Below are 26,837 nucleotides of genomic sequence, written 5' to 3' on the forward strand. Positions count from 1 at the left end.
TGGGGATGGCAGGAGGCAGCAGTGGCTTCTGGGGGACGAGCGACCTTGGAGGTCACCTCCTCGGACGCACCAGGCCACACTGACTGCTGCAGGTGCAGAGCTCTGGGGCCTGTGTCACCCTCGCCTGTTTGCTGGGGAAGCGAATGCAACGTATTTATCTGACCATGGCACGTGTCCTCCTGGGGGGGGGGCCTCTCTTCTGGTAGGGGGACAGTCCCCATCATCCCATCCTGTCACAGGGCCCGAAGGATGGGCCACAGGGGACTCTGCCCTCCCACCCAGCCCATCACTGGGTGCTCCTGAGGCCAGTGCAGCAAGGTGTTTGCAGCCTTGAATCCGGATCGAGAGCCCTCAGCATGCTGGTCGCCCTCATGGGTCCTTAACCTTGGCATTTCAATTCTGAGAAAGCAAATGGGGAAGGCGGTCATTAAAAAGCTCTTTTGAGGGGCCCACATCGTGGCATAGCAGGTGACGCTGCTGCCTGTGACAATGGCATATACCATGGGTGCCGGTTCGTGTCCTGGCTGCCCCACTTCTGATCCAGTTCCCTACTAATGGCCTGGGAAAAGCAGAAGAAGTTAGCTCAAGTGCTGGGGCCCCTGCACCCACCTAGGAGACCCAAATGAAGCTCCTGGCCATCTGGGGAAGTGAACAAGCAGATGAAAGACCTCTCTCTCTCTCTCTCTGTGTGTGTGTGTGTGTGTAACTCTGCCTTTCAAATAAATAAACAAATGAATCTTTTTTAAAAGTACTGGACTCTTCCTGAGGGAACAAACAAGCCATTGAAACGGCAGGGTTGGTTTGTGACTGCAGCATAGCATAGCTTATCCTGACCAATATAAGCATATCGACCAAGACCACGTCTTACTCCAGTGGTTTACTTATTAGCACATAATAATGAAGCTTAAAACCCTTTGCAGTACTGTGAGGAATGTATTGGTTGAATGGGCAACACGAGCATTTGGCACTGCCTGGCATGGAGCTCACTGCTGAGTGCCACCATTGACCACCCTAGCACAGTCTCTTGGTACAGGACTGCCTTGCCTAGGTCAGGACGTGGTTCCAGGATCAGACCATGTTTTTCTGACCAGAATCATTTCTTGGGTGCCTACATTTTCACTAACAAAAGCATTGCTGTTGATTTCCCAAGCATCCATACTAACTTCTGAAATATATTGACATGTAGATTAATAAAGCAGGCTGCAAAATTAGAAACCAGTGATCTCCACTCAATGGATATTTCTAAATGGTGACACTCATATGCTGGTTACACATTACAGATAGGCTTCCCATGTAGCAATCAGACATATACTCTTGCAAGTGGCAAGAACATATTTCTAGACAAACAAAAGGGGAAAAAGAAAAGGAAGAAATAAATCTACATGTACATACATAACTGCCCCCCAAAGCATATGCAGCAACTCCTTATTCTTCCCTGGAATTGACCTCATTCAATCATACACAAACATTGAAAGACAAGTGAAAACAAGACCCAGGCACTCCACAACAGAGAAGTTCTAAAAATAGCTACCAGAGCAGGTTGCACATATCAAATATTTCATGCACCAAGAAGACACTTTGCATGTTTTTCTTTCCGAGGAAGTGCATGCACTGCTTCAAAACCTCCCTGGAACTCTAGGCAAAGGTTTCTGCCGTTCCTATTTGAAAGATCAGGGCTTGAAACAGAAGCCAGCCATCATGAATTTCCTACGTACCCATCAGTGCCAGATAGCTTTGCACCAGATTCTGTGGGTATTATCAGTGGAGGAAGGGAATCAACAAGGGGAGAACGGCTTAGCAGTGAGCTTTGGGGAAAGCAGAATAATAATTAACACAATTTCTGCCTTTAAAAACAAGGCAAGGATGGGCATCTGACCCACCTGGCCATTAAAATGCCAGTTAGCATGCCCATAGCAGAGCGATCGGATGAGTCCAGCTTCCTGCCAGTGCAGACCCTGGGAGGCAGTGGTGATGGCTCGAGTGACTGGATCTTTGACACCCATGTGGGAGATGTTGCTTGAGCTCCTGAGCTGGGTCTGGCTCCAGCTCCTACTTCGACTGGGGGTTGGAGACATTTGGGGAGTGAATCAGTGGATGGGAACTCTCTGTCTATCTCTTTGCCTCTCATACAAATAAAAAAATACATAAATTCTGAAAATGAAAATCAATGCCAAAAAGCAGAAAGCCATTTAAAAAAGTTATGTATTGCTGTGTAACACCAAATGTTTATTATCTCATACTTTCTGGGTTGAGGACTCCCATCCCTAATTGGCTGAGTGGTTCTGGCTCGGGATCACTCACGGCTTTGCAGTCAAGCTGACTGTGATCCTGTCTGAAGGCTCAATGGGGTAGAGAGGGAAGAATCCACTTCCAAGTGCTCTTGCAAAGCAGTAGGCTGACCTTGGACCTCACATGTGTGTCTCTTCAAGGGCTGCCTCAGGACATGGCAGGTGGCTTCCCTTAGAGCAAGCAGTTTGACAGAATGCCTAAGAGAGAGCTCACAGCCTTTAAAATTTAAGCCCAGGGTTGACATCTCATCACTTCTGCCATTAAGGAGAGTTAGTAAGCTGCGGATGCACTCAATAGGAGGGGATTATTCCAATGTATGGATACCATGGCCAGAGATCACTGGGGACAGCTAGTTACTAATCAGGAGACAAGAGCTGCTTTAGCTATTTTTGAAGTGAGAGGCAGGTTTGAGATTAGAAAAATGAAAACTGTACAGATGAGTTGACTCCCGCTACTTGTGTGGGCCAGGATACGCGATGTGCTGCCCAGAAGAGGTGCATTAGAGTTCTGAGGGCCTCTTTTATGAACATGTACGGTGGGGGGCCGCAGACGCCCCCTGGAACCACCCTGAAAAGGTTCTGCTTCTGCTAGCATCTCGGGTGTGGGGTCCACGTTGTAACACACAACACACTCATCCGGGCGTCCCTGTATTCAGCCGCACCCTAGGGGTGCCCCAGCCTGGCCCGCGGCACCCTTGCCTTCCAGGCCTGGGCCCCCACACTCAGCTGGCCCACTTGAAGGGCCACGATTCCCCCAGGATTTTCTCTCTGTCCCTCTGCTCTCTCCTCTGTAACCCAGAGTCACGTCCAATCCAGCCTGGGGAGGCTTGCAAAGAAACAGTGCTCCATGCCGGCGCCGTGGCTCAACAGGCTAATCCTCCGCCTGCGGCGCCGGCACACCGGGTTCTAGTCCCAGTTGGGGCGCCAGATTCTATCCCGGTTGCCCCTCTTCCAGGCCAGCTCTCTGCTGTGGCCCAGGAGTGCAGTGAAGGATGGCCTGTACCCCATGGGAGACCAGGAGAAGCACCTGGCTCCTGGCTTCGGATCAGTGCGATGCACCGGCCGCAGCGGCCATTGGAAGGTGAACCAACGGCAAAAAGGAAGACCTTTCTCTCTGTTTCTCTCTCTCTCTCTCTCACTATCCACTCTGCCTGTCCAAAAAAAAAAAAGAAAAAAGAAAAAAGAAAAAAAGAAACAGTGCTCCGTGCCAGACCTAACGGAAACCTACCCCAAGCCTTGCAGGTCGTTGTACTCCTGTTTTCATCGAAGGGGCGACCAGCGTTCACTCGCCCGTCTCCTCGGAAGGCCCTGTCCCCTCCAGGTCTCACAGCCCGCGGCTCCGCACAGCCTCCCACTCTGCGAGCCCACAGAGAAACTCGTCCCCACCACGTTCTCCACCTCCCACTCTGCAGCTCCCCGTGGATGGGACTGAGCGGTGTGAGCCAGCATGTGCATCATCCCCGAGTTCAGGTCTCCTCTCCTCTAATGAACAGCCTTCCCGGGCACAGGGCCACGTCCTTAAGACTCCCCAGAGGGGCAAGCATCTGACCCAGTGATTTAGACACAAGATGAGATGCCCTTCTTCCGTATCTGAGGGCTGGATTCGGTTCCTGTCTCTGGCTCCTGATTTCAGCTTCCTGACTATGTGGGCCCTGGGAGGCAACTGGGATGGCTCAAGTCATTGGGGTTCTGCTTCCCATACGGGGTCCTGAATTAAGTTCCTAGCTCCTGGTGCACCTGCCATGGTGTGTATTTAGGGAGTTACCCAGTGGATGGGAGTTCTCTCTCTCTCTCTCTCTCTGCCTTTCAGATAAATAAATAAATCTTTTTAAGATGTCTCGGTGTCCTTGACATTTATATACTGACACTAACACATCAGACGATTATCAGATTTCCTCCCAAATCATGTGGAAATGGGGGATGGTGAGTGAGTATGTAGATGGAGCAAGGCTGGTCACGAGCTGACTGTTCCTGAAGCCAAGTAGTGGATAAGTATCTCCTTTTACTGTTCTATTTTTGCATGTGCTTCAAAGTTTAAAGTAAAGTTTCTAAAAGTTAGGGGAATGTTTGATAGAACCAATATTTGTTCATGTAAACAGGTACTTAATAGTAGACAGCAACAATAAGCCACAACTTTGGCCTTCTATTTTTTAATATTTTGAATTTTAATTCCAAAGCATGAAAAACATAACTCTTAAACTGCAGTGGACAGGGGCCAGTGCTGTGGCATAAAACGTTAAGCCTCCACCTGCAGAGCTAACATCCTATATGGGCGCTGGCTCTAGTCCCAGCTGCTCCACTTCTGATCTAGCTCCCTGCTAACGCTCCTGGGAAAGCAGTGGAGGATGGCCCAAGTCCTTGGACCCCCTGCACCTATGTGGGAGAGCTGGATGAAACTAAGCTCCTGGCCCCCAGTTTCAGCCTGGCCCAGCCCTGGACGTTGTGGCCATTTGGGGAGTTTGGGGAGTGAACCAGTAGATGGAAAATCTCTCTCTCTCTCTCTTTCTAATTTTCAAATAAATAAAATCTTTTTTTTAATTGCAATGGAGACTATTAGCTTGACTCAATGAAAATGGAGTCACCCAGCAATTTGTTTGGGGATAAGAGATATAAACAGTCTATAGGGGACAGGGTAGCCTTTTTAAAACCTGTTTTACTAAAGTTTGTACAACTTGTAGTTAAGCCTTCACTTCCTAAGCACAAGTAGATACACCAGAAACAAAACAAAACTGACCTGTTGGGGCCGGTGCTGTGGCGTAGCACGTAAAGCTGCCGCCTGCAATGCCAGCATCCCATATGGGTGCCAGTTCGAGTCCCAGCTGCTCCACTTCCGATCCTGCTCTCTGCTATGGCCCGGGAAAGCAGTGGAAGATGACCCAAGTGCTTGGGCCCCTGCACTCGTGTGGGAGACCTGGAAGAAGCTCCTGGCTCCTGGTTTCAGATCGGCACAGCTCCAGCCGTTGTGGCCAATTGGGGAGTGAACCATCAGACGGAAGACCTCTCTCTCTCTCTCTCTCTCTCTCTCTCTCTGCCTCTGCTTCTCTGTAGCTCTGCCTTTAAAATAAATAAATCTTTTTAAAAAACTGACCTGTTCGTTTGAAGCACTTGGTTTGTGTCTGCCAAATCTTTCAGACTGTTCATACTTAAATATTTAGGTGCTTCCAATGCTTCCATCACAAGCCCAAATTCCTGAGTCTGTCTGCCTTTGCCACAGTGACAGTCCTGCAGCTCACCTGCTTTCCATTCCTAAGTATCTGAGATTCTCCACGCCTGTAGGAGAAGCCATACTGGACTAATGACGTGGGAATCCCCATGAAAATGATTTTACTTCAAATTGGGAAAATGTACTAGAAACTGCCATTTTTTTTTTCAGCTGGGGAGTAGTTACTGCTTACTAATGGTCCAGATTACAAAAACAAAATGGTAGGGGATGGGTGTTGCAGCAGTTAAATTGCTGCTTGGAATAGCCCATATCAGACGGAATGCCTTGGTTTGAGTCCCGGATCTGCTTCGAATGCCAGCTTCCTGCTAAAGGATCCTGGGAAGCAGCAGATGATGGCTTAAGTACTTGAGTGCTTGCCACCCAGGTGGGAGATCCAGATTGAGTTCTGGGTTCCCTGTTTCAGCCTGGCCTACCACTGAGTGTTGCCAGCATCTGAGGAGTGAACGAGGAGGTAGAAGATCTGTCTGTCTGTCTCTCTGCCTTTGAAATAAGTGAAAATAAATTAATAAAAAGTTTTAAAATGCCAGAGCAAACACCTTCATTCATCCTTCTAACGAACCTGTTGACTTGGTATTCCCTCTTGTCAGCATCTCTAACTTCTTCAAAATCATGGTCATTTTTTTTTTCATCCTGACTCATGGAGAAGATAACTTGAATGGCCAAAGACATTTGCTTCTGTGAAGCATTTTTCTAGAAATACAGATTTCCTGAATCGGGTCCTCCATGCAGACTATGCCAAACTTACCTAAGATACCAAACACTTGGAGTGTTATCTGTCGAGGCAATTAATTTCTTATCCACTTTGCCATAATCATTGTGATAAATAGTTCATTTACTGACCTCAGATTCAGGTACTCCTGTGCAAGGAATGGTGCCTCACTCTTCAGCATGTTAATGGAAGCCTTGTTGAGCTTAAGGAAGTTGCCAGTAAAGAGTTGAAGAAGGCAAAGAAATTGCTACCTCTGATCCTTATGACAAATGCCAGCTTGGGGTCTGCACGTGCATAGAGGCTGCCACCTTTTCTTGCCATGCGCACCAATCAGATCTCTGCTGTGCACATGTGCCTGCATTCTGGCCACAGTGCTCAGCTTTTTCCTGGGTGAGCGTCCTCCTTGCCTTTTGAAGCAGCGTTCTTCCTTTCTTAGATGCTTGACCTTCAGGTCTGTGAAATTCCCTTGCTTTTTCTTTAGGGTTTCAAGCATAGCAGAAAACTCCCCTTTCTTCTCTCCAGTACCTTCCATGGTTCCAGCCAGAGAAGAGGACCTGACCACGTCTTTGAAAAGGCATTTTGCTTTTGTATTCTTTTTTATTCAGCCAGCATCAAAGAGTCCACTATTTAGGAGATACTGTTCTAAACCCTGGGAGTACAGAAATAAGTAAATGTTCTAGCCTTCGCAGTGCCCACAGGGAGGAAACTTCACACTTCTGACACGTCTGGCCGAAATCTCCAGGAACAACGGACGGAGGGACCACAAGACCAGGAGGACCTGTGAGGGCTGGGAGGCCTGAGATCTGCAACGTCAGGGCTGCCAGGCTGTGGCCATCGAGGAGCTGAGTCCGACTCTGGCAGCCACTCTGTTGGGTGACCTGACACGGGAGTAGGTGACGCTGCCATTGACAAAGCAGGAACCAGACAGGGAGAGGGATGGATTTGCAAAGAGAAGCTGGAGAAAGACGGAGGTGTGATGAGTATGAGGCAGGTGGAGTATGAGTAGGTGGAGACACCAGTCGACAGTTGGACACACAGGCCTAGGGCTCAGTGAGAACGTCTAGGAAGAAGCTGGGCTTCGAAAGCTAGTGGTAGTGATTACGGATTTTGTTGTCAGTGTCCCGTTAACTTCTTTTTTTTTTTTTTTAATTTATTTGACAGGTAGAGTTATAGACAGTGAGAGAGAGAGAGACAGAGAGAAAGGTCTTCCTTCCGTTGATTCACCACCCCCTCCAAATGGCCGCTACGGCTGGAGCTACGCCAGGTGCTTCTTCCCGGTCTCCCACTTGGGTGCAGGGGCCCAAGGACTTGGGCCATCCTCCACTGCCCTCCCGGGCCATAGCAGAGAGCTGGACTGGAAGAGGAGCAACCGGCACTAGAACCCGGCACCCATATGGGATGCCGGCGCTGCAGGCAGAGGATTAACCAAGTGAGCCACGGCGCCGGCCCCTCCCATTAACTTCTAAGTTGTATCCAGACTGTAGCTTGTACCGTGTTCAATTCAGAGTGTTCTTTGTAGCTCCGTAGATACTTAATTTTGTGAAGGTCCTAGGGATTCCTGAAAATGGTATATTCTGTGGATGAATCCAGGGTTCGTAGGTAATGCCTTTTCAAATTTATCAATATCTGTCATTTAATTCTACTTTTGTCAAAGACTGAGAAATAAAGTCTTTCATTTCTGTCGCAATTCTATTGAATTATCTATATGGTCTAGCTGGTTTTGCTTTCTACTTTGTGATTCTATTTCACTCATCATACACTAACCAGTTCATGATTTCTACTTGAACTTGTTAGTGTATAGTGAGCCTTGATGCATTGACTGCTTTTTGCCTGTAATTCTAGCTAGCCCCAGTCAGTATTATTACCATGGCCTACTTTTTGTTTACTTGCTAGTCAGTTTTTTTGTCCAGCTTCTTATTAATGTTTGAGGCAAATGACAAGGTAGGTGAAAGGATATAATTGTTTTAAAATTAATTCTTGAATCATTTTAATGAGGGAATTTACTCTACTTATACATAATATCATTACATTAAGTTGGTCTTTTGATATATGTTATGCTTTCTTCCACTCATGTTTTCACTGTTTCTGCCTCTTGCTAAATAGCAATGTTTTATTTCCTTTTATCTCCCACAGTGATTTGGACATGGTATGGTCTGTGTTCTCATAATTAAACAATTATTATGAAAGCAACACACTGCAGAAAAATCAGAAAGTAAAGATAAGCAAAATGAACTGAAACATACACAGAATCCCACCCACCCTGAAACGCTCACTATAAACAGCTTCATGTATATCTTCTAGACATGTAAACACATCTGTATATAAACACACAATAGAATCCCCTAGAGAAGTGAGGCTACACATCCTTGGCTGTGACCTGCTTTGATCAACATCTCATGTGAGTATCTTTCTATGAGAATAAATCACTTTCCCCTGCGTAACTTTTTAATGCATGCAATGTTTCCCATTGACGGGACATAACAATCTAAACAGTCCCTCCATTGTGGACTCACTGACTAACTCTTTGCTATTACTGGCTTGTTATAACCTTCATCTATTAGCAGATGGTCACTTCCTCAGGATGAATTTCAAAGAGTGACGTTACTAAGTCAATAGGCATGTGCATTTTTCAAGCTTTTCATATGAAATGCCAAGTGCCACACCAAATTTATGTCCCATTAGGATAAATATTTAACGTTGGCTTTGACCTTACTAAATTTATAAAATGTGAAGAACCATGCACATTCTGTTTTATTTCATATTTCTTTTTAATTTTTTTAAAAACGACTTATTTTATCTGAAAGGCAAAGTTACAGAGAGAGAGAGCAATCTTCCATCCATTGGTTCACTCCCCAAATGGCCGCAACGGCCAGGGCTGGGCCAGACCAAAGCTAGGAGCCAGGAGCCAGAAGCTTCCCCTGGCTCTCCCTCGTGGGTGCAAGGAATTGGGCCATCCTTTGCTGCTTTCCCAGGTGCATCAGCAGGGAGCTGAATCAGAAGTGGAGCAGCTGGGACTCAAACCAGCACCCATTTGGGATACCGTAGTTGCAGGTGGTGGCTTTATTTGCTACACCACAATGCCGGCCCCTCCGATTTCTTTAATTACTGGTTAAGTTCAAAATTTTCCACGTGTGGTGTCAACTTCCAAGATGACCTTCAGTGGTACCTGCCTCATATTTGTGCTTTTGTATCATCCCACCCCACAGTGGATCAGGGCTGATCCGTGTGACCATTAAGATACTTCAGAAGTGAACATCTGTTGCTTCTGACATTGGGTTACTACCACTTCATTTTCGTAATTCACATGTTTGTTATTTGTAGTTCAATCTGTTCTCAATTTCATGAAACACCCATGGATACCTTGGATCACTTTGGCTCTCTTCTGCCTCTATCTTAGATTGCTTGTACTGGAGGGGACCAGATGCCACGTTGTCAACAGCGCTGTGAGAAGAACTGAGGCCTCCTGCCAACATGTACGTGAGGAGGATGACCAGTCATCCTGGGATAGAGGGGCTAGCCACTGCATGAGACTGTACCAAAACCAGTCAAGTCTCACTCAACCAGGGACGAGTCAGTCACCCTACATGTGTGGGCACCATCTTGAGAGCAGGCCTAGCAGGCCCAGGCAAGCTTTCAGATGCCTGCAGTTCCACCAACCTCTGGCACGTGACCTGCTATAGGCCTGCGAGCCAGAGCCTCCCAGCCATGCCACTCCCAGCTGGCTGGCTATCAGAAACTGAGATCATAAACACTGGTTATTCTAAGCTGCTGTTTGGGGGTAAGTTTATATCACATGAACAAAAAAATATATTCTGGAGAGAGAGAGAAGGGAAGAGAGAAACAGAGATCTTGTATCCACTGGTTTACTCCTCAAATTCCCATAACAGCTGGGGCTGGGCCTGGCCAAAGCCAGGAGCTAGGAACTCCACCCAGGTCTCCCACGTGGGCAGTGCAGACCCCGTAATTGAACCATCACCTGTGGTTTCCCAGGTGCATGTTAGCAGGAATCTAGAATTGGAAGTCAGGCTGGGATCTGAAATGTAAACGCTCTGATATGGGATGCAGGCATCCCGAGCGCTTTCTTAAGTGCTGTGCCAAAACTCGCCCTTGTTTATGGCATCTTCAACAGAGGCTCACTCAGCTGTTAGAAGGAATATAATGTCCTTGGTCTTCAAGGCACATTTCCCTTCACCCATGCCCCTGTCATCCTTTATTTTTTTTAAGGTTTATTTATTTATTTGAAACGCAGAGTTACAGAGAGGCAGAGGGAGAGAGAGAGAGAGAGGTCTTCCATCCGCTGGTTCACTCGCCAGATGGCCCCAACAGCCAGAGCTGTGCCGATCATAAACCAGGAGCTAGGAGCTTCTTCTGGATCTCCCATGTGGGTTTAGGTGTGCAAACATTTGGGCCATCTTCCACTGCTTTCCCAGGTACATTAGCAAGGAGCTGGACTGGAAGTGGATCACTGCTGGTGATGCTGACTTAAGCGGACTCTCCTGAACAGACTTGTGAGTGTGGGCAACAGGCTGTACTGGCAAACACGAATCACTAGGGCCTCATCCAGGTAGATGTGAGAAGATTACATATGGGAACAAAGAAGGAAAAAAGGAAATAAATCTGCCTGGAAAGCAAATATAACTAGAGGCAGAGTACCTGGAACAGCCAGACTGAGAGCGGGCAATGCCTTTGAACACACCCAAGTTCATACTTGGAGGGATTCACCGACAGGTGCGAGGGGAGAGGCGCCTTTTGATTTTGAGAGGGCAGAGTGGGGACAGGTGCTGAAGTGATGAGGGTCTTCCCTTTCTGCCCACCGCTTCTTGGAGAAAAACACCCTCAGTTTCCACTATTCAGTGGTGCGTCTGGGTCACATCTGTATTTTCACTCAACAGAATGGCAGGGCTGCAGCACTGCAGTTCACCCAGGGTTTGTGTCTTCAGTTCCTTGCGATGTGCTCTACATGCCTCCCACTGGTAGCTGCTGACCAAAGCAAGCTGATGCTCTACCCTGTATTGTTTTACGTGGGTTACTTTCACCTTCTTTCCTTCTTAAAGCACATCAGGAAGAATAAGTGTTTCTTAACGGTGGGTAGTTTTGTTGTTGTTGGCTAATATCAAGAACCTTCAGGGGCTGGTGCTGTGGTGTAGAGGGTAAAGCTGCTGCCTGCAGTGCCGGCATCCCATATGGGCACCGGTTTGAGTCCTGGCTGCTCCACTTCTGATCCAGTTCTCTGCTATGGCCTGGGAAAGCAGTAGAAGATGGCTCAAGTACTTGGGCCCCTGCACCCGCGTGGGAGACCCAGGTAGAGCTCCTGGCTCCTGGCTTCGGATCAGTGCAGCTCTGGCTGTTGGGGCCATCTAGGGAGTGAACCAGAGGATGGAAGACCTCTCTCTCTCTCTCTCTCTCTCTCTGCCTCTGCATGTCTGTAACTTTGCCTTTCAAATAAATAAGTAAATCTTAAAAAAAGAAACTTCAATGAAGAAATGTAAATATTTATCATTCATTTACTAAAATTCTCTGTATTGAATGTTGCTTGTTTTTGTCTTCATATTCTAGATACTTTTCCTAACATTTTTACTATGGACATTTTTAAACATATAAAACAATAAAGAGATTTATTTAATTGATTCCCATGCATGTGTCAATGGCCTCAACAAATATCAACACAAAGCCAATTCCATTTCACTGACCCCCTTCCCCTGCTGCATGGTAGCAAAGCAATCCTAGATCTCATACTTGATCTGCAAACTTTAGCATGCATTTCCAAGAGATATGGGCACCACCCTTTCAAAATAAAATTGTACCATCAGCACCACTATCAGAAGTGAATAACTCTTTAACATCATCTAATACTCACTGGGTGTTCACCTTTTCTTGAATTGTCCCACTTATGCCTTTTTACTGTTGACTTCTTTAAATCGGGATCCGAACAATGTTTGTACATTGCATGTGGATGACATCTCTTACAACTGTTACTCTGTAGTCATTCCAACGCCCTCTTTTTTCCCTTACTGGATGGGAGGAACTTGTTTAATGTCTTGCTATATGTGATAGCTTCATCTTCGTATTAGCCAAACCTAAAGACAAAATAAGTATCTGTGGTAAGGCTTTTTGATTATGACACTAGATTTAATTTCACATTTCAAAGTCTCCTTGATAACTGAATTTTGGGCAGATCTGATTAGAATGCTTTTGTTTTCATTTGAATCATGGTTGTTGTAAAGCTCAGATGAGCTCGGCCATCTTCTGGCTATTCCCTTGAGTTTACATTGTTAGTCTTCCATGCTCAGTTTCTTTGCAATATCCTTTAAAAATCACCTGTTCAACTTTTGGAAAATAACATTGTATATGTCTTAAACCATGTTTCTTATTTTTTTTACCTTTTTTAAAATATTTATTTTATTTATTTGAAAGACAGAGTTACAGACAGAGGTAGACAGAGAGAGAGGTCTTCCATCCGCTGGTTCACTCCTCAGATGGCCACAATGGCCATGGCTGGGCCAGACCGAAGCCAGGAGCCAGGAGCTTCTTCCTGGTCTCCCATGCAGGTGCAGGGGACCCAAGGACTTGGGCTATCTTCTACTGCTCTCCCAGGCCATAGCAGAGAGCTGGATCAGAAGAGGATCAGCTGGGACTACAACCGGTGCCCATATGGGATGCCAGCACTTCCGGCCAGGGCTTTAACCCACTGCACCACAGCGCCAGCCCCTTGTTTTTACCTTTTAACATCTATGACGTTTGTTTTGATAATTATAATTGATGGTGATGGTGGAGTAGGCTGAATCTTCCTTATTTGGTTCATAAATATGAGTGCATTTTACTAGCAAAGGGGTCTTAGCTTAAACTTTGGTTTAAGGGCTGGTGCTGTGGTACAGCAGTTTAAGCCTCTGCCTGTAACACTGGCATTCCATATGGGCACTGGTTGAGACCTGGCTGTTCTACTTCTGATCCAGCTCCCTGCTTGTGGCCTGGGAAAGCAGCAGAGGATGGCCCAAGTGCTTGGGCCCCTGCACCCATGTGGGAGAGCCAGAAGAAGCTCCAGACTCCTGGCTTCGGTCTGGCCCAGCCCTGGCCATTGTGGTCATTTGAGGAGTGAACCAGGAATGGAAGATTCTCTCTCTTCCTCTTGTCTCTAACTCTTTCAAATAAATAAAAAAGAGAAAATCTTCAAAAAAAGAAATACTCTGGTTTATTTCAACTCGATCATATAAAAGCCCCTCTCCATGGAAATTCTTTTCTCTTGAAGCATTGGACAATCTATATGGGAAAGATATTCTGAGAGTGGTGAAGTCAGGTTCTGGCTAGGAATACACAAGCCAATCTAAGTATTCAGAATGACCAGAAGTTTTTACAGCTGCTTAAAGGCCATGGCCCAAGGTGAAGGTTTCTAGAAATCCTGGAGTGCAAGGGTTGCAGGGAAGCTCCCCCAGTGGTCTTGGCTGACTGCACAACTGAAGTGTGTGAATCTCAAGATGACATCCAGAGGCTTCTGGCAAACTCCATCTCTGCCTTTCATGCATGCTCTAAGGCCTGTGTTGTGTAGCTAGCCGCAGGACATTTTGTCTTTCTTACCTTCCTCCTTCCAAAATCATGCTGAGTACCTCTTGTGGCAGAATCTGAGAACACAATTCTATTAGCAAAGGAGTGCGGGAAATGCCACTTGCAGGCTTCATGCCTCTAAAGACAATGCGGAACTTGGAAAGACTGGGATGGCAGCACTATCAACGATGGCCAGCTCTTCAGAACAATGTAAGTTCGTGGATCTGTACATTAACTGTAGAAGTTTGATTCCTCTCACCTTATGGGGATATAAAAGGAAGGGACAATGCATCTGTCTTGCTCCCAGTGGACTGACTTCTGCAGCTCCGGGACCATACTATGCACACCATCTGGCACCAGTGGTCTTTGAACATAAGACCCTCCAAAGGTAGATGGAGGAGTGAGGCCAGAGGTAGAGGTTGTAACCTTGCCCTGACCGCCCCTGACTCTGAAGGATTATTTCCACAAATGAATGTGCCTAAGTGCTTTGGTTCTTTGGCTGAAGAGCGGGACACACAATTGCTGATGCATTGTGACACATCACTTCTTGTAACTTGGGGCTGGCTTATGTATGTGCGGTCTCAAGCATTCTGAGGGTCTCCTTTCCATTAATGTTGGTTCACACCAATTATATTTGAGGCAGCTCAAGGGGAAGAGTTAAGTCCCTTTTTCTTAAGGATCTATCCTCAGCACTGAGTTTCCCTAAAGTCACAAGGCAAGCCCACAACACTAGTGCTGCCTTGAGGACAGCAGAGAGAGTGGCCAAGCGCAAGCTGAGTATGTGCTTAATATGGAGAGGCACTTCCTGGGTTCAATTCCATTATCTGCTAAACAAAATAGGGCAAACAACAGTGAAGTGGAGGAAAGGAACTAACTGCCACACATTGCAAAGGTGGGTCCTGTTCGTACATCCTGTCTATCCTAGAGCCCTCCCTCATGTCTGCACCAGCCTCAGAGGACGTTGTAAGCAAGTCCCAGCATCAGGCTGTAGAAAGAGTCTGGCAACTCAAACCTACTTCATTTACTCAGGCAATGGTGAGGACTGTCCCTTCTGTAGCTTGAAAAGAACAGGGCAGCCGGTGCTGTGGCTCAATAGGCTAATCCTCTGCCTTGCGGCGCCGGCACACCGGGTTCTAGTCCCGGTTGGGGCGCTGGATTCTGTCCCGGTTGCCCCTCTTCCAGGCCAGCTCTCTGCTGTGGCCAGGAAGTGCAGTAGAGGATGGCACTTGCACCCCATGGGAGACCAAGATAGGCACCTGGCTCCTGCCATTGGATCAGCGCGATGCGCCGGCCACAGCGCGCAGGCCGAGGCGGCCATTGGAGGGTGAACCAACGGCAAAGGAAGACCTTTCTCTCTGTCTCTCTCTCTCACTGTCCACTCTGCCTGTCCAAAAAAAAAAAAAAAAGGATTCCCTGCCCTAAGGGCTTGTAGGGTGGGGCCATTCCTGGGGGCAGCTGCTGCTACGCACCCACTCCTGATGCCCACTGGGGCAGTCCATGCGAGATGTGCTCGGAGCTGGGGTACGGGCTGTCCCACCATGGCCTCCTGAGCCTGAGCGCACATGCGTGGGCCATCTCATGTTGCCTGCAGGCCCGCAGTCTGGGCACTCCTGCGTTCCTGGGTGCCTCCTAGGTTCCCCCCACCTCCCTTGGGCCAGGATGAGGCGCAGCCCCAGGAAACCTGTGCCACCTTGTGTGTGGAGGCCCCACCCACGGGCAGCAAGCTCCATGGGCCCACAGCTGCGCCCGACCCTGCAGCCTGCCTGGACGGCTGGAGGCACAGGGACGGGAGGTCTCACTGGGCAGCGCGCACTCCCAAGGCCTCCGCTGGCAGCTCCCGGGAGGGAGGGTGCAGCTGGCTGTGCCTCGGCTGGCTCCCTCCTCTGGTTGGGCATCGCGAACCCAGCCCCACTTCTGTCCCCTGTGTTCCTGGCCTCCACAGAGCGCTTGGGAGCGGCCGGGCCCCCCTCAGCTAACGTATGCCATTCGCCCGCGGAGCCTGCCTGACCCCTGGCTCTAGGAGGCTGCCCAGCCGGCGCTGCCAACTGGCCCCAGCTGCTAGCTGGAGGCAGCGGCCGGCCTCAGGAGCACACCTGTGGGCAAAAAACTTAAAAAAAAAGAAAGAAAAAAACAGGGCTTTCCCTTCCAATTCTACTGTTAACTTGTCATAGAATCTACCTTTTAATTTCAAGTACTACGGAAGGGCACAGCATTATTATCCTTCCAGAGAGTGGCCTGGGTATCAAAGTCTGTGAAATCACATTACTGTAAGACATCACGACGATGCCAAGTCACGCAGACCAAAGACGAAAACAAACACTAGATGTGCCCAGAAGGTCCTGGAGCTCAAGCTGTAGACTTCTGTGGGTGATGGAGGGTCAAGAGATGCACTGAGAGGCAACTAAGAGAAAAGATCTTTCTGAAAGTCTAGAAAATCCGCAGAAGGACAATAGATCCGACAGGATAGTGTCTGGACTAAAAATTTATGAAACAGGCAATAAAAGGGTGTGGTATCACTCAACTCTCTGATTACTCCAGTTGACAGCCTTGTCAAAGCCCACTGAGCATCATCCCTGGAGCCTCCAGCTGGGTTCCATTGTCTCCAGCGAACTAGAGGAGATGCCACAGAGAAGCAAGGCTGTAACCCTGATCCTCTCAGGAGATCCTGCTCTGGAAGCTGTACCATCTGAGGTGACAGCAGGTGTACTGGGAGATGGCTTCTGGTCACCCATGGTAAAGAGCAGCCAGAGTTGCCAGCCAGAGGTACAAACTCAGGTGGGATGAGGAATCGGGTGTATGTGTGTGGGTGGTGGGCACAGGCATTTTCTAGCATATTTGCATAATCGACAATATTGTAAGTACCAAAGTTTTTGAGCACAAAGCTCATGGATTTAATTCCTTACAAGCTCCAAGGCCCCTTTGAGAGATCAGCCCTTTGCTCCCAGGCATCTGGGAGTACAATAAAAAACCTGAATTTGGACATATAAAAGCTAAATACTTGCTAGAATTGCTTTGTTCAACTTTAACAAATTTATGCATTAATGCAAGAGAGTGAAATGAAATCTGAGGCCTTGACAGTAACTTTTGTGGTTAACTTTATTATATTTTAAAATCCAAAAGTTGGAAGATGGTACCTAATACAAACACCTGAGGAATATTCAGCTCGGCACAGCATCTTCATCAAAACAATTTGAACAAAGATAAAATACAAGAAAAATCTACTCATATACAAGAGCTAGCAGATTAATTAATTCTTTAAGTAGTTGCATTCATGTATAAAATACATTTGGTTTCTATAAAGAAAATGTATATTCTTTCCCCTGGTAAACATTTTACTGGCATTTGTAATAGAAGTTTAATACCATTTGCACCAAATTCTCATAGGTTATAAACATTACACCTATAGTTATACGATGCAATAACAAGAGATAACAGGCTAAGCACAAAGCAATAATAACTAAATAATACTGTTGACTATGTTCCTCTTTGAAGTCCTAACTTATTAAATAAAGCCCAAAACAGGAAGTGAAAAACTAGTATTATTTTTAAAGTGTGGCAGGATAGACGGCTCAGAACTAAGCAGATGAATCAAGCATTGCACAGGAGAAAGGGCTTCCCTGCACCGAAATCGAGCTAGATTGTTTTGCATCCCCTAGGAGGAAGCAGAGACGTGCTGGGGACAGCAGATGATGCACATGTATTTTACAGAATAAAAACTTCTCACTGATACATAGTGCTTCCTTACTTCTGTAGCAGTGCAAAGTGCCATTTTCAATGGTAAAAGATTTACTTGTGTGCATACGTCAAATATAGAATAAAATATAAATATGAAGCATTACCCACATGAAGAACACACACATATGATAAAACATACACCTTTTAAAATTCTGGACATATATAGGTATCTTCAGAGAGAGATCTGAACAATGAATACCTAGTTAAATGTCCAAGTTTGGTAATATGGCAATTTTAAAACAGGTACTTTCTTTGAAAGAAAATGTAGTCAGACTCCATCCAAATCCCCTTACAGTGCAATGTTTCTTGCATAAAACAACCATTCTATCTATAAGCTATCCAAAAGTGGCAAGAATATTTCACAAAATTCCATGTACTCTTTCCTCTAAATCTTAATTTAAATTTAATTCATTTTCCCCCTAAATCTTAATTAAAACAGATAATTAATAATAGAAAGGAAAATAACTTCAATGACTATTTCTGGAAACTGGTAGAATATGAAGAGCAAACTGCAGAATAAGTCAGATAAAATATCAGTATCAATAAAGTTGTCAGTCCCCGATATTTCCTCTTTAGCTGTTTTGGTTCTGTGTATAAGGATGAACCAAAATGGAATAGTTTTTGCTGTTCCATGAATAAAGTATATTTGTAAACCACTCAGTGAAAATAATAAAAAGACAAAGAATGAACTTCCTATTTGAATATGCAGAAACTAACATGCTAAGTGGCTTTTAAAGTAAATTAGACTATAACATATTTCTGAAATTCTGGCTATAATATGGATATATTTTTAGAGAAACCTTCTATAAAACAAAACTAAGGGCAGAAAAATGATTTTACTTCAAGAAAGAACTGGTAAGCCCAAATGTATAAACCAATATACATTTTTTTCAAATCTTGCTGCATTTTTCTTCTTTAAGCTTTTCGATGCTGTGGCATAGCTTCACAGCCACGCCCAGCTTCAGCCCCATGTACTTGATCAACATGTCGCTCGAGAGGAGCAGCAGAGCCTTCCCGTCGATTTCCTGCAGAAAGGAGGCTTACAGAAATTAATGATATTTTCATATTTCATCAGAACAGTTATTTCTTTATATTAAAGAACCTGTAAAACAAACTCGAGAGCAGATAATTCCATATACACAAGTGTTCCCTAAATAAGCATCTGTTTTAATGAAAATGATTAAAATACAATTTATACACTGAAATACCAGTTGATAATTTATCAATTCATTGCACATTTTAAGAAAAAAAATTTAATCCAACATCTTAAAAATGCACTACGTCAAACAACCTAGTTCTAAATACTACATGTTTATGACAAATAGAAAACCTATAAATGGTAGAACTGGATTCCAAATGGTCATTAGCTTTCTGCAAAGGGCTGATCATGGGAGACCATCAACATCACTGCAAACCATATGTATGCTATATACTGGTGTCTTTATGATGAAAACCAGTCCATTGTCTAAAGCTAATCAGACACAAATTGTATTACCATACTGATAATGGCACATCAGGATGTGGTCCAATATCTTACTCGTTAGGACATGCTAAAAAACATGACTTGAGGCCGGTGCCGTGGCTCACTAGGCTAATCCTCCACCTGCGGCGCCAGCACCCCATATGGGTGCTGGTTCTAGTCCCAGTTGCTCCTCTTCCAGTCCAGCGCTCTGCTGTGGCCTGGGAGGGCAGTGGAGAATGGCCCAAGTGCTTGGGCCCCTGCACCTACATGGGAGACCAGGAGGAAGCACCCAGCTCCTGGCTTTGGATTGGCGCAACACCGGCCGTAGCGGCCATTAGGGGACTGAACCAACAGAAGGAAGACCTTTCTCTCTGTCTCTATAACTCTCTCTCTCTCTGTCTAACTCTGCCTGTCAAAAAATAAAAAAATTTTACAAAAATGACTTGATAGTCATAATTCTTACTTATCTCAATTGACCATCTTACTGCTGAAGCATATTATTTGATTTTCACAAGTTCCAGTTTAAAAATAAAACTAATCATGTCTCAGTTTCTGAAAAAGAACTGAAATCCCATGTAATGCTACTTTTGTCAGGCACCTTCTATAATGTTTCTATTAAGTAAAACTAGAAATTGAAGAAATTAGAACATATAAAAATTTAGCCAATGATGTTACTTTGTAAGCGTCTGGTGATGGCATGAGAGTATCCGCATCAAAAACTGTCAATAACCACAAACACTTAACTGTACCATGCTAAATGGAATCAGCTGCTGGATTTACTGGGCATGACAGCAAGAAGGCCACCCTGTAACAGCTTGTGGTCACCCCCTCTACTCGTGGTCTTGGGACTGAGCAGGGGAACAGGGAGGATCTCTGCCTCTGTCATCACAAAGGGTGGCACACCTGGGAGTGGCAAGGCTGACTTGTCAGCACGTGAGAGCCCGAGGCCGTTTACCATTGACCCATCATGTAAGGATCCACTCTCGGGCAAAATAACCTTTCTCATGTATGGAAAGATCCCTTAATAGGATTCCTCCACCATCCATACTACTCACTACCCAGATGAAGGGCCTGCACAGACATCACTCAAAGGTATTATGGCAGGAAAGGGGGGATGAAAAGATACATTACATGTTTCCTGAAGAGGTCAGCGATGGGAGATATTGCCTGAGAATCTGTTTGTTTCAGGAACATGATCACTTCTTCCACAGACCAGCCTGAAGGTTCATCAGTGAAATTTGACTTCAAAACACTGTTGTGTGGTTCAATTGGTGAACTTGTAGCTTCAATGGGAGGGAAAAAGACAAGTCATACTTGACCTGATCATTATCCTGAAAGAAGAGATGTTAGGTAGAGAGTAATGGTCTCATTCCTGGAACCTTCTCTTAAGCACCCAAGCAAACAGTCAAGACTCCAACTGGGAAATCTAGTACAAGTCTAAATAAAGGTGATCTGAGGATAAGTGTATAAGAGCATCCCCTCTCACTCCTCCTGCCAAAAAAAAAGCAGCTTTAGACCCATAAAGCTTCAAGAATCCTAAAACAGATGGAGTAATCCAAGGCCTCTTCGGCCACAAACATAGCAAACGTTCTGTTACTCAGCTGAAATTAGATTAGTCCAATCTAAATTATGCTTTCTTTTTTTTATATTTATTTGAGAGGTAGAGTTATAGACAGTGAGAGAGAGAGGGAGACAGAGAGAAAGAAAGGTCTTCCTTCCGCTGGTTCACTCCCCAAATGGCCGCCATGGCCTGCGCCACACCGATGCAAAGCCAGGTGCTCCTCCCTGGTCTCCCATGTGGGTGCAGGTGCCCAAGCACCTGGGCCATCCTTCACTGCCCTCCTGGGCCACAGCAGAGAGCTGGACTGGAAGAGGAGCAGCTGGGACTAGAACCCGGCGCCCATATGGGATGCCGGCACTGCAGGCGGAGGATTAACCTAGTGAGCCAGAGCGCCGGCCCCCAGATTCATTTTTCTATCCAAGAACCATTAACACAAATTTGAGTGTGTGTGTGTGTGTGTGTGAATGAGGCAAAGGTATACCCTGTCTCTCCTATCATCTGGGATATGGCCACTCCAGGAATATTTTAAGCTATTTATTTCCAGGGAAAGAGGTAAAGAAAAATGGAAGATTAAAAATTTCACGAGGGCATTATGAGTACTAGTGCAGGAGAGCCTGGCCCATGGATCTGCACAGTGCCTTGCACATAATGTGCCTTCAAGAAAAGTTAGACATCATCATGAATATCACCAAAAAGCAGTGTTCTCAAGAAGAAACAAAGGGCCTCACTAGCTTGTCTCCAGGCTGTTGATGGATGCACATTCAAAGCATGCTAATTGTAATGAATGTCATTTGAAACTCACCAAAACCAGGTGGGAAGCAGGCACCTGAAGTGGAAAGTTTAGTCTCCAGAGGAGGTGGCGGAGGCTGGCCAGAGGCCATGATGCTAGGGGGCAGCGCAGAAGCCCGTGTAGAGAAGATACTGGTGATGCTGCGGCTTCCGGGACTGCCACAGCGGGGAGGAGCAGCAGCAGAAGTGCTCGCTACTGGCTCATCCGAGAAATACTGTGGGTATGAACGTGGGAAGCGAGAGGGAAACGGACTCTCCCTGAGGACTGGCTCTGGCTCATCGGGCTCCCTGATATATGAGTCGCCCCCGTCATCCAGAGATGGAAAGGATGTTGACATATGGAGCTGGGCATCATTTCCCGGCCTTTGCACCGGTAAAGTGGGGCTGTAACTAACAGGGTAAGAGAATGAACCAGTAGTCTCCTTCTTCTCCTTTTTCTGAAGTTTCACTCTCTTAAAAAACGGGATAGCATAGCACTTGTATGCATAGCCACGAGACTTCTGAAATGATACAACAAACTCAGCATGAATCAGCAGTGAGTAAAAAAAGAAACAAGTAGTAAATGCATTACTATCCATTTTTGCCCACAATTTGGCTTCATGTTATTTTTCAAATGCTCTAGGTTGGCTATATGACTTTAATTCCTCTTCAAGCCTACATTTTACCTACAGTTTATACATGATCACTAACATGAAAGCACTCAGCATCACAACTGATGAGGGCTGAACTTAGCACTCTTCCAGCAGAGTTTTTAGTCCTCCATCTGCAACTATAGCAGCTACAGCTCAGCCTTCCTGATCTCACAGTTACTAGTTCTCTATCCCTTCTAGCTGATTGGCATCTTTAGAAACTGGAGATTTGTCACAGTTGGGAGAATAGTTTTCCAATACGTACACGATTGTACCAAAACATCCTGGAACGCCGACGATGGATTTTTGAGATCTTTCCATGAATGACATCACACTTCTTTTCCAGGCTTTGAATGGCATCATATATAACCTATTACAATACACACTATTAGTGGTTCCTATTTAACAAGCAAAGTGACATGTGACAATAGCATTCTGGCAGACTTTAGCTGCTAGACATGACCAGAGCCCTCAGACCTCTGGTCGGCTGCTTGGTGCCTGGCTGGGGTGACAGCACCACACTGGCTGAGAGAAGGACCCTGACTCTCTCCTCCTCGATCCTGTGCAAGCACGGAGAGGAGCCCACAAGCTGGGAAGCGCAGGTGCCACAACCGCTCCAAAGCACCACGCTTCTCAGAAGGAAGGGGTGGCTTTAGGAAAGCAATGGTCAAGTCTGCTGAAGGGCCAGAGAGTCACTTCGCACATCGTGATTGATGAGCTAGAGACAGGGGGAGCCCTGCACGGGAAAGAGCACCCCGATGAAGGTGACTTCGGGTTTCTAAGCGGTTTTCAATCAGGTGATCGACATTACCCTTGCGAAACCACTGAGCACTGCCCCTCCAGCACCCACCAGGCGTGCGACAGAGAAAAATCTGAGAATTCTTCTTGACGTACACAAACATCGGGCCAAACAGACACTCAAATAAGAGGCCAGAAACATTTCCTCACTCATTCACTCTAACAAACATTGACTGAGGGCCCAGCCTTGTCAGAACCACTTGGCTTGGTGCTGGGAACAGGGACAATAATCAAAGCCAGCTCCCATCCCAGAGGAGCTGTCACCTTAGCAGAGGAGAGAGACAAGAAGAGGAGATTTCAACAAAGTGCCAACCGCCTGGAACAATGACTCCCAACCTGTGGCCCCATCCCCTGCAAGCTTGTGAGAAATGCAAACTCTTGGGCCCACTCAGACCCACGGATGCAGGAGCCGGCAGAGTGGGGGCAGCGATGTGGGTTTTAACAAGGCCTCTGGGTGACTGTGATGTGTGTGCAAGTGTGAGAGCCACTGGCCTGTGGCACTGAGGGCAGTGGCACGGGCGCTGGGGGACACAGTGGGGTTCAGAGGCTAGCGTTCTGCTGCTTACTAGCTGTGTGACCTTGGACAAGTTGCTCAACTTCTCTGTGATTCAATGCCCTTATGTACAGAATCGGGATGGAAAGAGCTCTAGGGCTGTCTTGAGGACAAAAGCACCAGGCTCTGGTGTTGTGTTACCACTGACAGTGAGCTATGGTGTGATGACTGACCCAGCGGTGCTCAGCGGTCTGTCATTAGTGCTGTTAAGAGCAGTGCCACGACACGGGGAAGACCAGGAGCCTACACTCTCCCACGAGAGTGGGACCTGCCCCAGGCTGGCCGCTGTGGCAGGCTTTTCAGAGAAGGTGATGCCTGAGGTGAGAGCTGAAAGATGAGCAGCTGCAGCCATAAAGGCTGCCTGAGCAAGGGGCACAGCAGCCAGGGACAGCCCCTCCCTGCCTCCCAGCATACCGCTGTGGGTCTTCCCAGCCGGACAAGAGGAAGCCCGGTAAACACTGTACTGGGTCCCCCTAGTGGCACTGAGAAAGCTCCTGCTAACGTTTTTACTTTCCAAAACATGTTGGTTCATTTCATTCACGGAACTTTAAAGGCCAGGAACATCTTTTTTTTTTTTTTTTTTTTTTTCAAATAAATTTTCATTATTTCTTGGGTATGCAGTTCACAAAATCCTTGATAATTACAAACTCTGCCAGAAAGCTAGTTTATGAACCACTTAAAACCATGCAAAATATACTCCTTAAATGACATGGGCAGCCTGACATTTTGTTTCAGCTGAGGCATCTTGCTATACATTCAAGTGCATACTTCATTTTATCCAAATCAGTCAATTTCCTTTAAAGACTTTACAGGGAAAAATATCTCCATGTTGACCAGTCTAAATGAAAGAGAAACAACTTACAATGGATCAGGAATGGGCTTTTATTTTTCTAAAAAGGGTACAAAATCTCTATATTGCTATTTCAACATTTTAACCTAGAAACTCAAACTTGTTAAGAATCATCACCATGGGATGGTGACTGTGAATAATCTGACATGGCAAAAGTTCCATTACTTGTTGACTTTTCACATGAAATGAACAGAATTTCCACTTAGGGTTCTGCAGCACCACACTGCAGAGCCCAAGCCTTCTTACCTGGCAATGGCTCAGGACATCCACCACTGTTTTGGGCTGCTCCTTGGGGCCCACTGCCTCAGACATAAAAGCTGCTTCCTGCTAATATTGTAACAGTAAGTAGTTAATGCTTCACTTCTGTAAGAGCCAAAGTGACCACTAGGGAGAAAGGTCACTTTGTATTTAGACATTTCACTTGTTTTAAGGTTTTATCAATTTTGCAAATGGTTACAAAAGTCTTAATTGAAAGCAGAGGTCAAATAAAAATTCACCTTGGTATGAGAATGAAAATGACAATTGTCAATTATGAAAAGGGATAAGGAAAGAACTCATTTTCTCAAAAAGAATCTAGGTTTAGAGTTTTGCACTGAAAATGAGCACAGAACTGCTCTGAATTTCCTCCTATATAAGCCAAAAAGGGGAGGGCAGTAAATCGGCTAGGTCTTCATTGTATAAGGAAAGAAAGCACCCACATTCAGCAGAAGGGACGTGTGTGTGTGTGTGTGTGTGTGTGTGAGAGAGAGAGAGAGAGAGGGAGGGAGAGAGAGAGAGTGAGACTGTAGAGGGCCTCTGTGGTATACGGCGCATTGAACTCTTTGTCTTGCAAGTGTTCAGTATGGATGTGTTTAGTCACCAGCAGCCAGTACTACTTACATTCTTTACACAGGCAGGGTTTGGTTCAAATGCATAAAGTACAGTGCTATCCTCCTTGTCCACAGCATCACAAGTAGATATTCGTGTCTTTATCTGAGGAAGATGTATTAGTAAATGAACAGGAAAAATGAAAGATGGAATGAAAAGCAAAACTGAAGACTTCAATTTAACTTTCAAGAGGCTCCACAGCCTATCAAAGAACCAGTGCTCATTGGAAATGCCAGGACGACATGAAAAAATGGACCTGTAACACTGGGCTCTCATTAACCCAACTATTGCCAAGGCCCCATTTCTCACTGAGCTTAAACCCTATGTGCTTCAGGGCACAAAAACTAGTCTTCTAGCACCAGAAGTACTCTCAAACAAATATTTCTAACCATCAGCAAAGAACTAGATGTTAGGTGGCTTTTGATTTTTAAATAATCCCACAGTGCCACTCTGTGGACAAGATAGGAAACAGTTAAGCACCTATTTTTTCAATGCATTATTCACCTCCACATCACCTTAAAACATTTTTGGGGGACTGGTGCTGTGGCACAGCAGGTAAAGCCACCACCTGCAGTGCCAGCATCCCATATAGGTCTGGTTTGAGTCCCGGTTGTTCTACTTCCGATCCAGCTCTCTGCTATGGCCTGGGAAAACAATAGAAGATGGCCCAACTGCTTGGGCCCCTGTACCCATGTGGGAGACCTGGAAGAAGCTCCTGGCACCTGGCTTTGGATTGGTTGTGGCCATTTGGGGAGTGAACCAGCAGATGGAAGACTTCCATCTCTGTCTCTGCCTCTGCCTCTCTGTAACTCTGCCTTTCAAACAAATAAATATTTTTTAAAAATTTTTGGAATAAGAAAAGGTATACATGAGTAAACAGACAGTAAAGGACCACTATATTTCAGTATAATAAACCTATTCTGTGAATAAAGTATGAACTCCAGGAAAATTTTTAAAATAAACAAATGTGGTAGCTCTGAATGTCTTTATTTCAAAATACAAGACAGAAATAACTGGAATTAGCCTTGCACTGATTAGATAGGCAGAATAATGTGGAATTGGGCTATAGATTGGTACTTGTAAGAGTGTACATGCCCTTGAATACTGCCTCATGCTTGCTAGGTGACTAACAGTACCTCCAAAGAGGAAAACCGTTAGGATTGACAGAAGTGAGGAGAGCTGTCTAGACTACTTAGCTACCATTAATATCCACGGCCTTATTTAAATACATGTGGTTCCTGTTAAGTCAAATTATCTATAGTTCAATAATCTATATTTTGGCTTAACTTTGAAGATTAAGAAATACAACAAAATGGAAGAGAAAAATGGCACAACCAGATTGAAAACCTGCTTGGCAGATTCTCATAAAGTCAAATTTATATCAACTCCCCTACCTAGAAATTCAATTTCTAAGAATTTACCCAAAAGAAAAAATGTAAGTATGTGTTCACAAAGAGATGTGTGTGTGAATGTTGATACTTTCTACATCACTGTCAAAACTCAGGACAAAAAGTTCACTGAAGATCTATGCATTTTACAGTATGAAATGAAGCTTAACTTCAAAAAGGAATACAATAAAAAGAACAAAGACAAATTTTCAATTTGAAATACAAACCACATCAATTTCACTGTCGCCGCTAGACATCTTTTTTGTGCAACAGCAGAAAATCCACTTCCTCTGAGTTGGGCCTAATTATTTTTAAACTTGCTGGAGAATTGATTTGTGAAACTGCCTGGTCACTTAAGACTGGCAAGCCTTCTACCCCTGAAAAGCAACGCATACAGAAGTTACTTCACAGCTTACCACCCATGTTACCTTTACATGGACATGCTC

The 26,837-nt window shown here is 45.6% G+C and overlaps 1 protein-coding gene across 1 annotated transcript; it reads right to left on the minus strand.

Moving 5' to 3' along the window:
- Positions 1-233: 233 nt before the first annotated feature.
- On the minus strand, positions 234-26,648 carry SCML1 (Scm polycomb group protein like 1). The gene is made up of 9 exons (XM_062183154.1): positions 26,619-26,648; positions 25,016-25,108; positions 24,383-24,460; positions 22,201-22,305; positions 21,320-21,806; positions 20,088-20,239; positions 18,403-18,519; positions 6,902-7,098; positions 234-399 (listed from the first exon to the last, which is right to left on the minus strand). Exons 1-9 carry the CDS (start codon positions 26,646-26,648, stop codon positions 234-236), a joined length of 1,425 nt encoding a protein of 474 aa, XP_062039138.1.
- Positions 26,649-26,837: the final 189 nt, after the last annotated feature.

The sequence above is a fragment of the Lepus europaeus genome, chromosome X (genome assembly GCF_033115175.1).
Source record: "Lepus europaeus isolate LE1 chromosome X, mLepTim1.pri, whole genome shotgun sequence".
NCBI classification, from domain to species: domain Eukaryota; kingdom Metazoa; phylum Chordata; class Mammalia; order Lagomorpha; family Leporidae; genus Lepus; species Lepus europaeus.

What these genes read in the sequence shown, in the direction of transcription:
- SCML1 (XM_062183154.1), bottom strand. Translation starts at nt 26,648, where the DNA reads ATGTCTAGCGGCGACAGTGAAATTGATGTG. An exon ending in GCGACAGTGAAATTGATGTG is followed by an intron (nt 25,109 to 26,618) that starts GTTTGTATTTCA and finishes CATCTTCCTCAG; the next exon opens with ATAAAGACACGAATATCTAC. An exon ending in ATGTCCTGAGCCATTGCCAG is followed by an intron (nt 22,306 to 24,382) that starts GTAAGAAGGCTT and finishes GTATTGTAATAG; the next exon opens with GTTATATATGATGCCATTCA.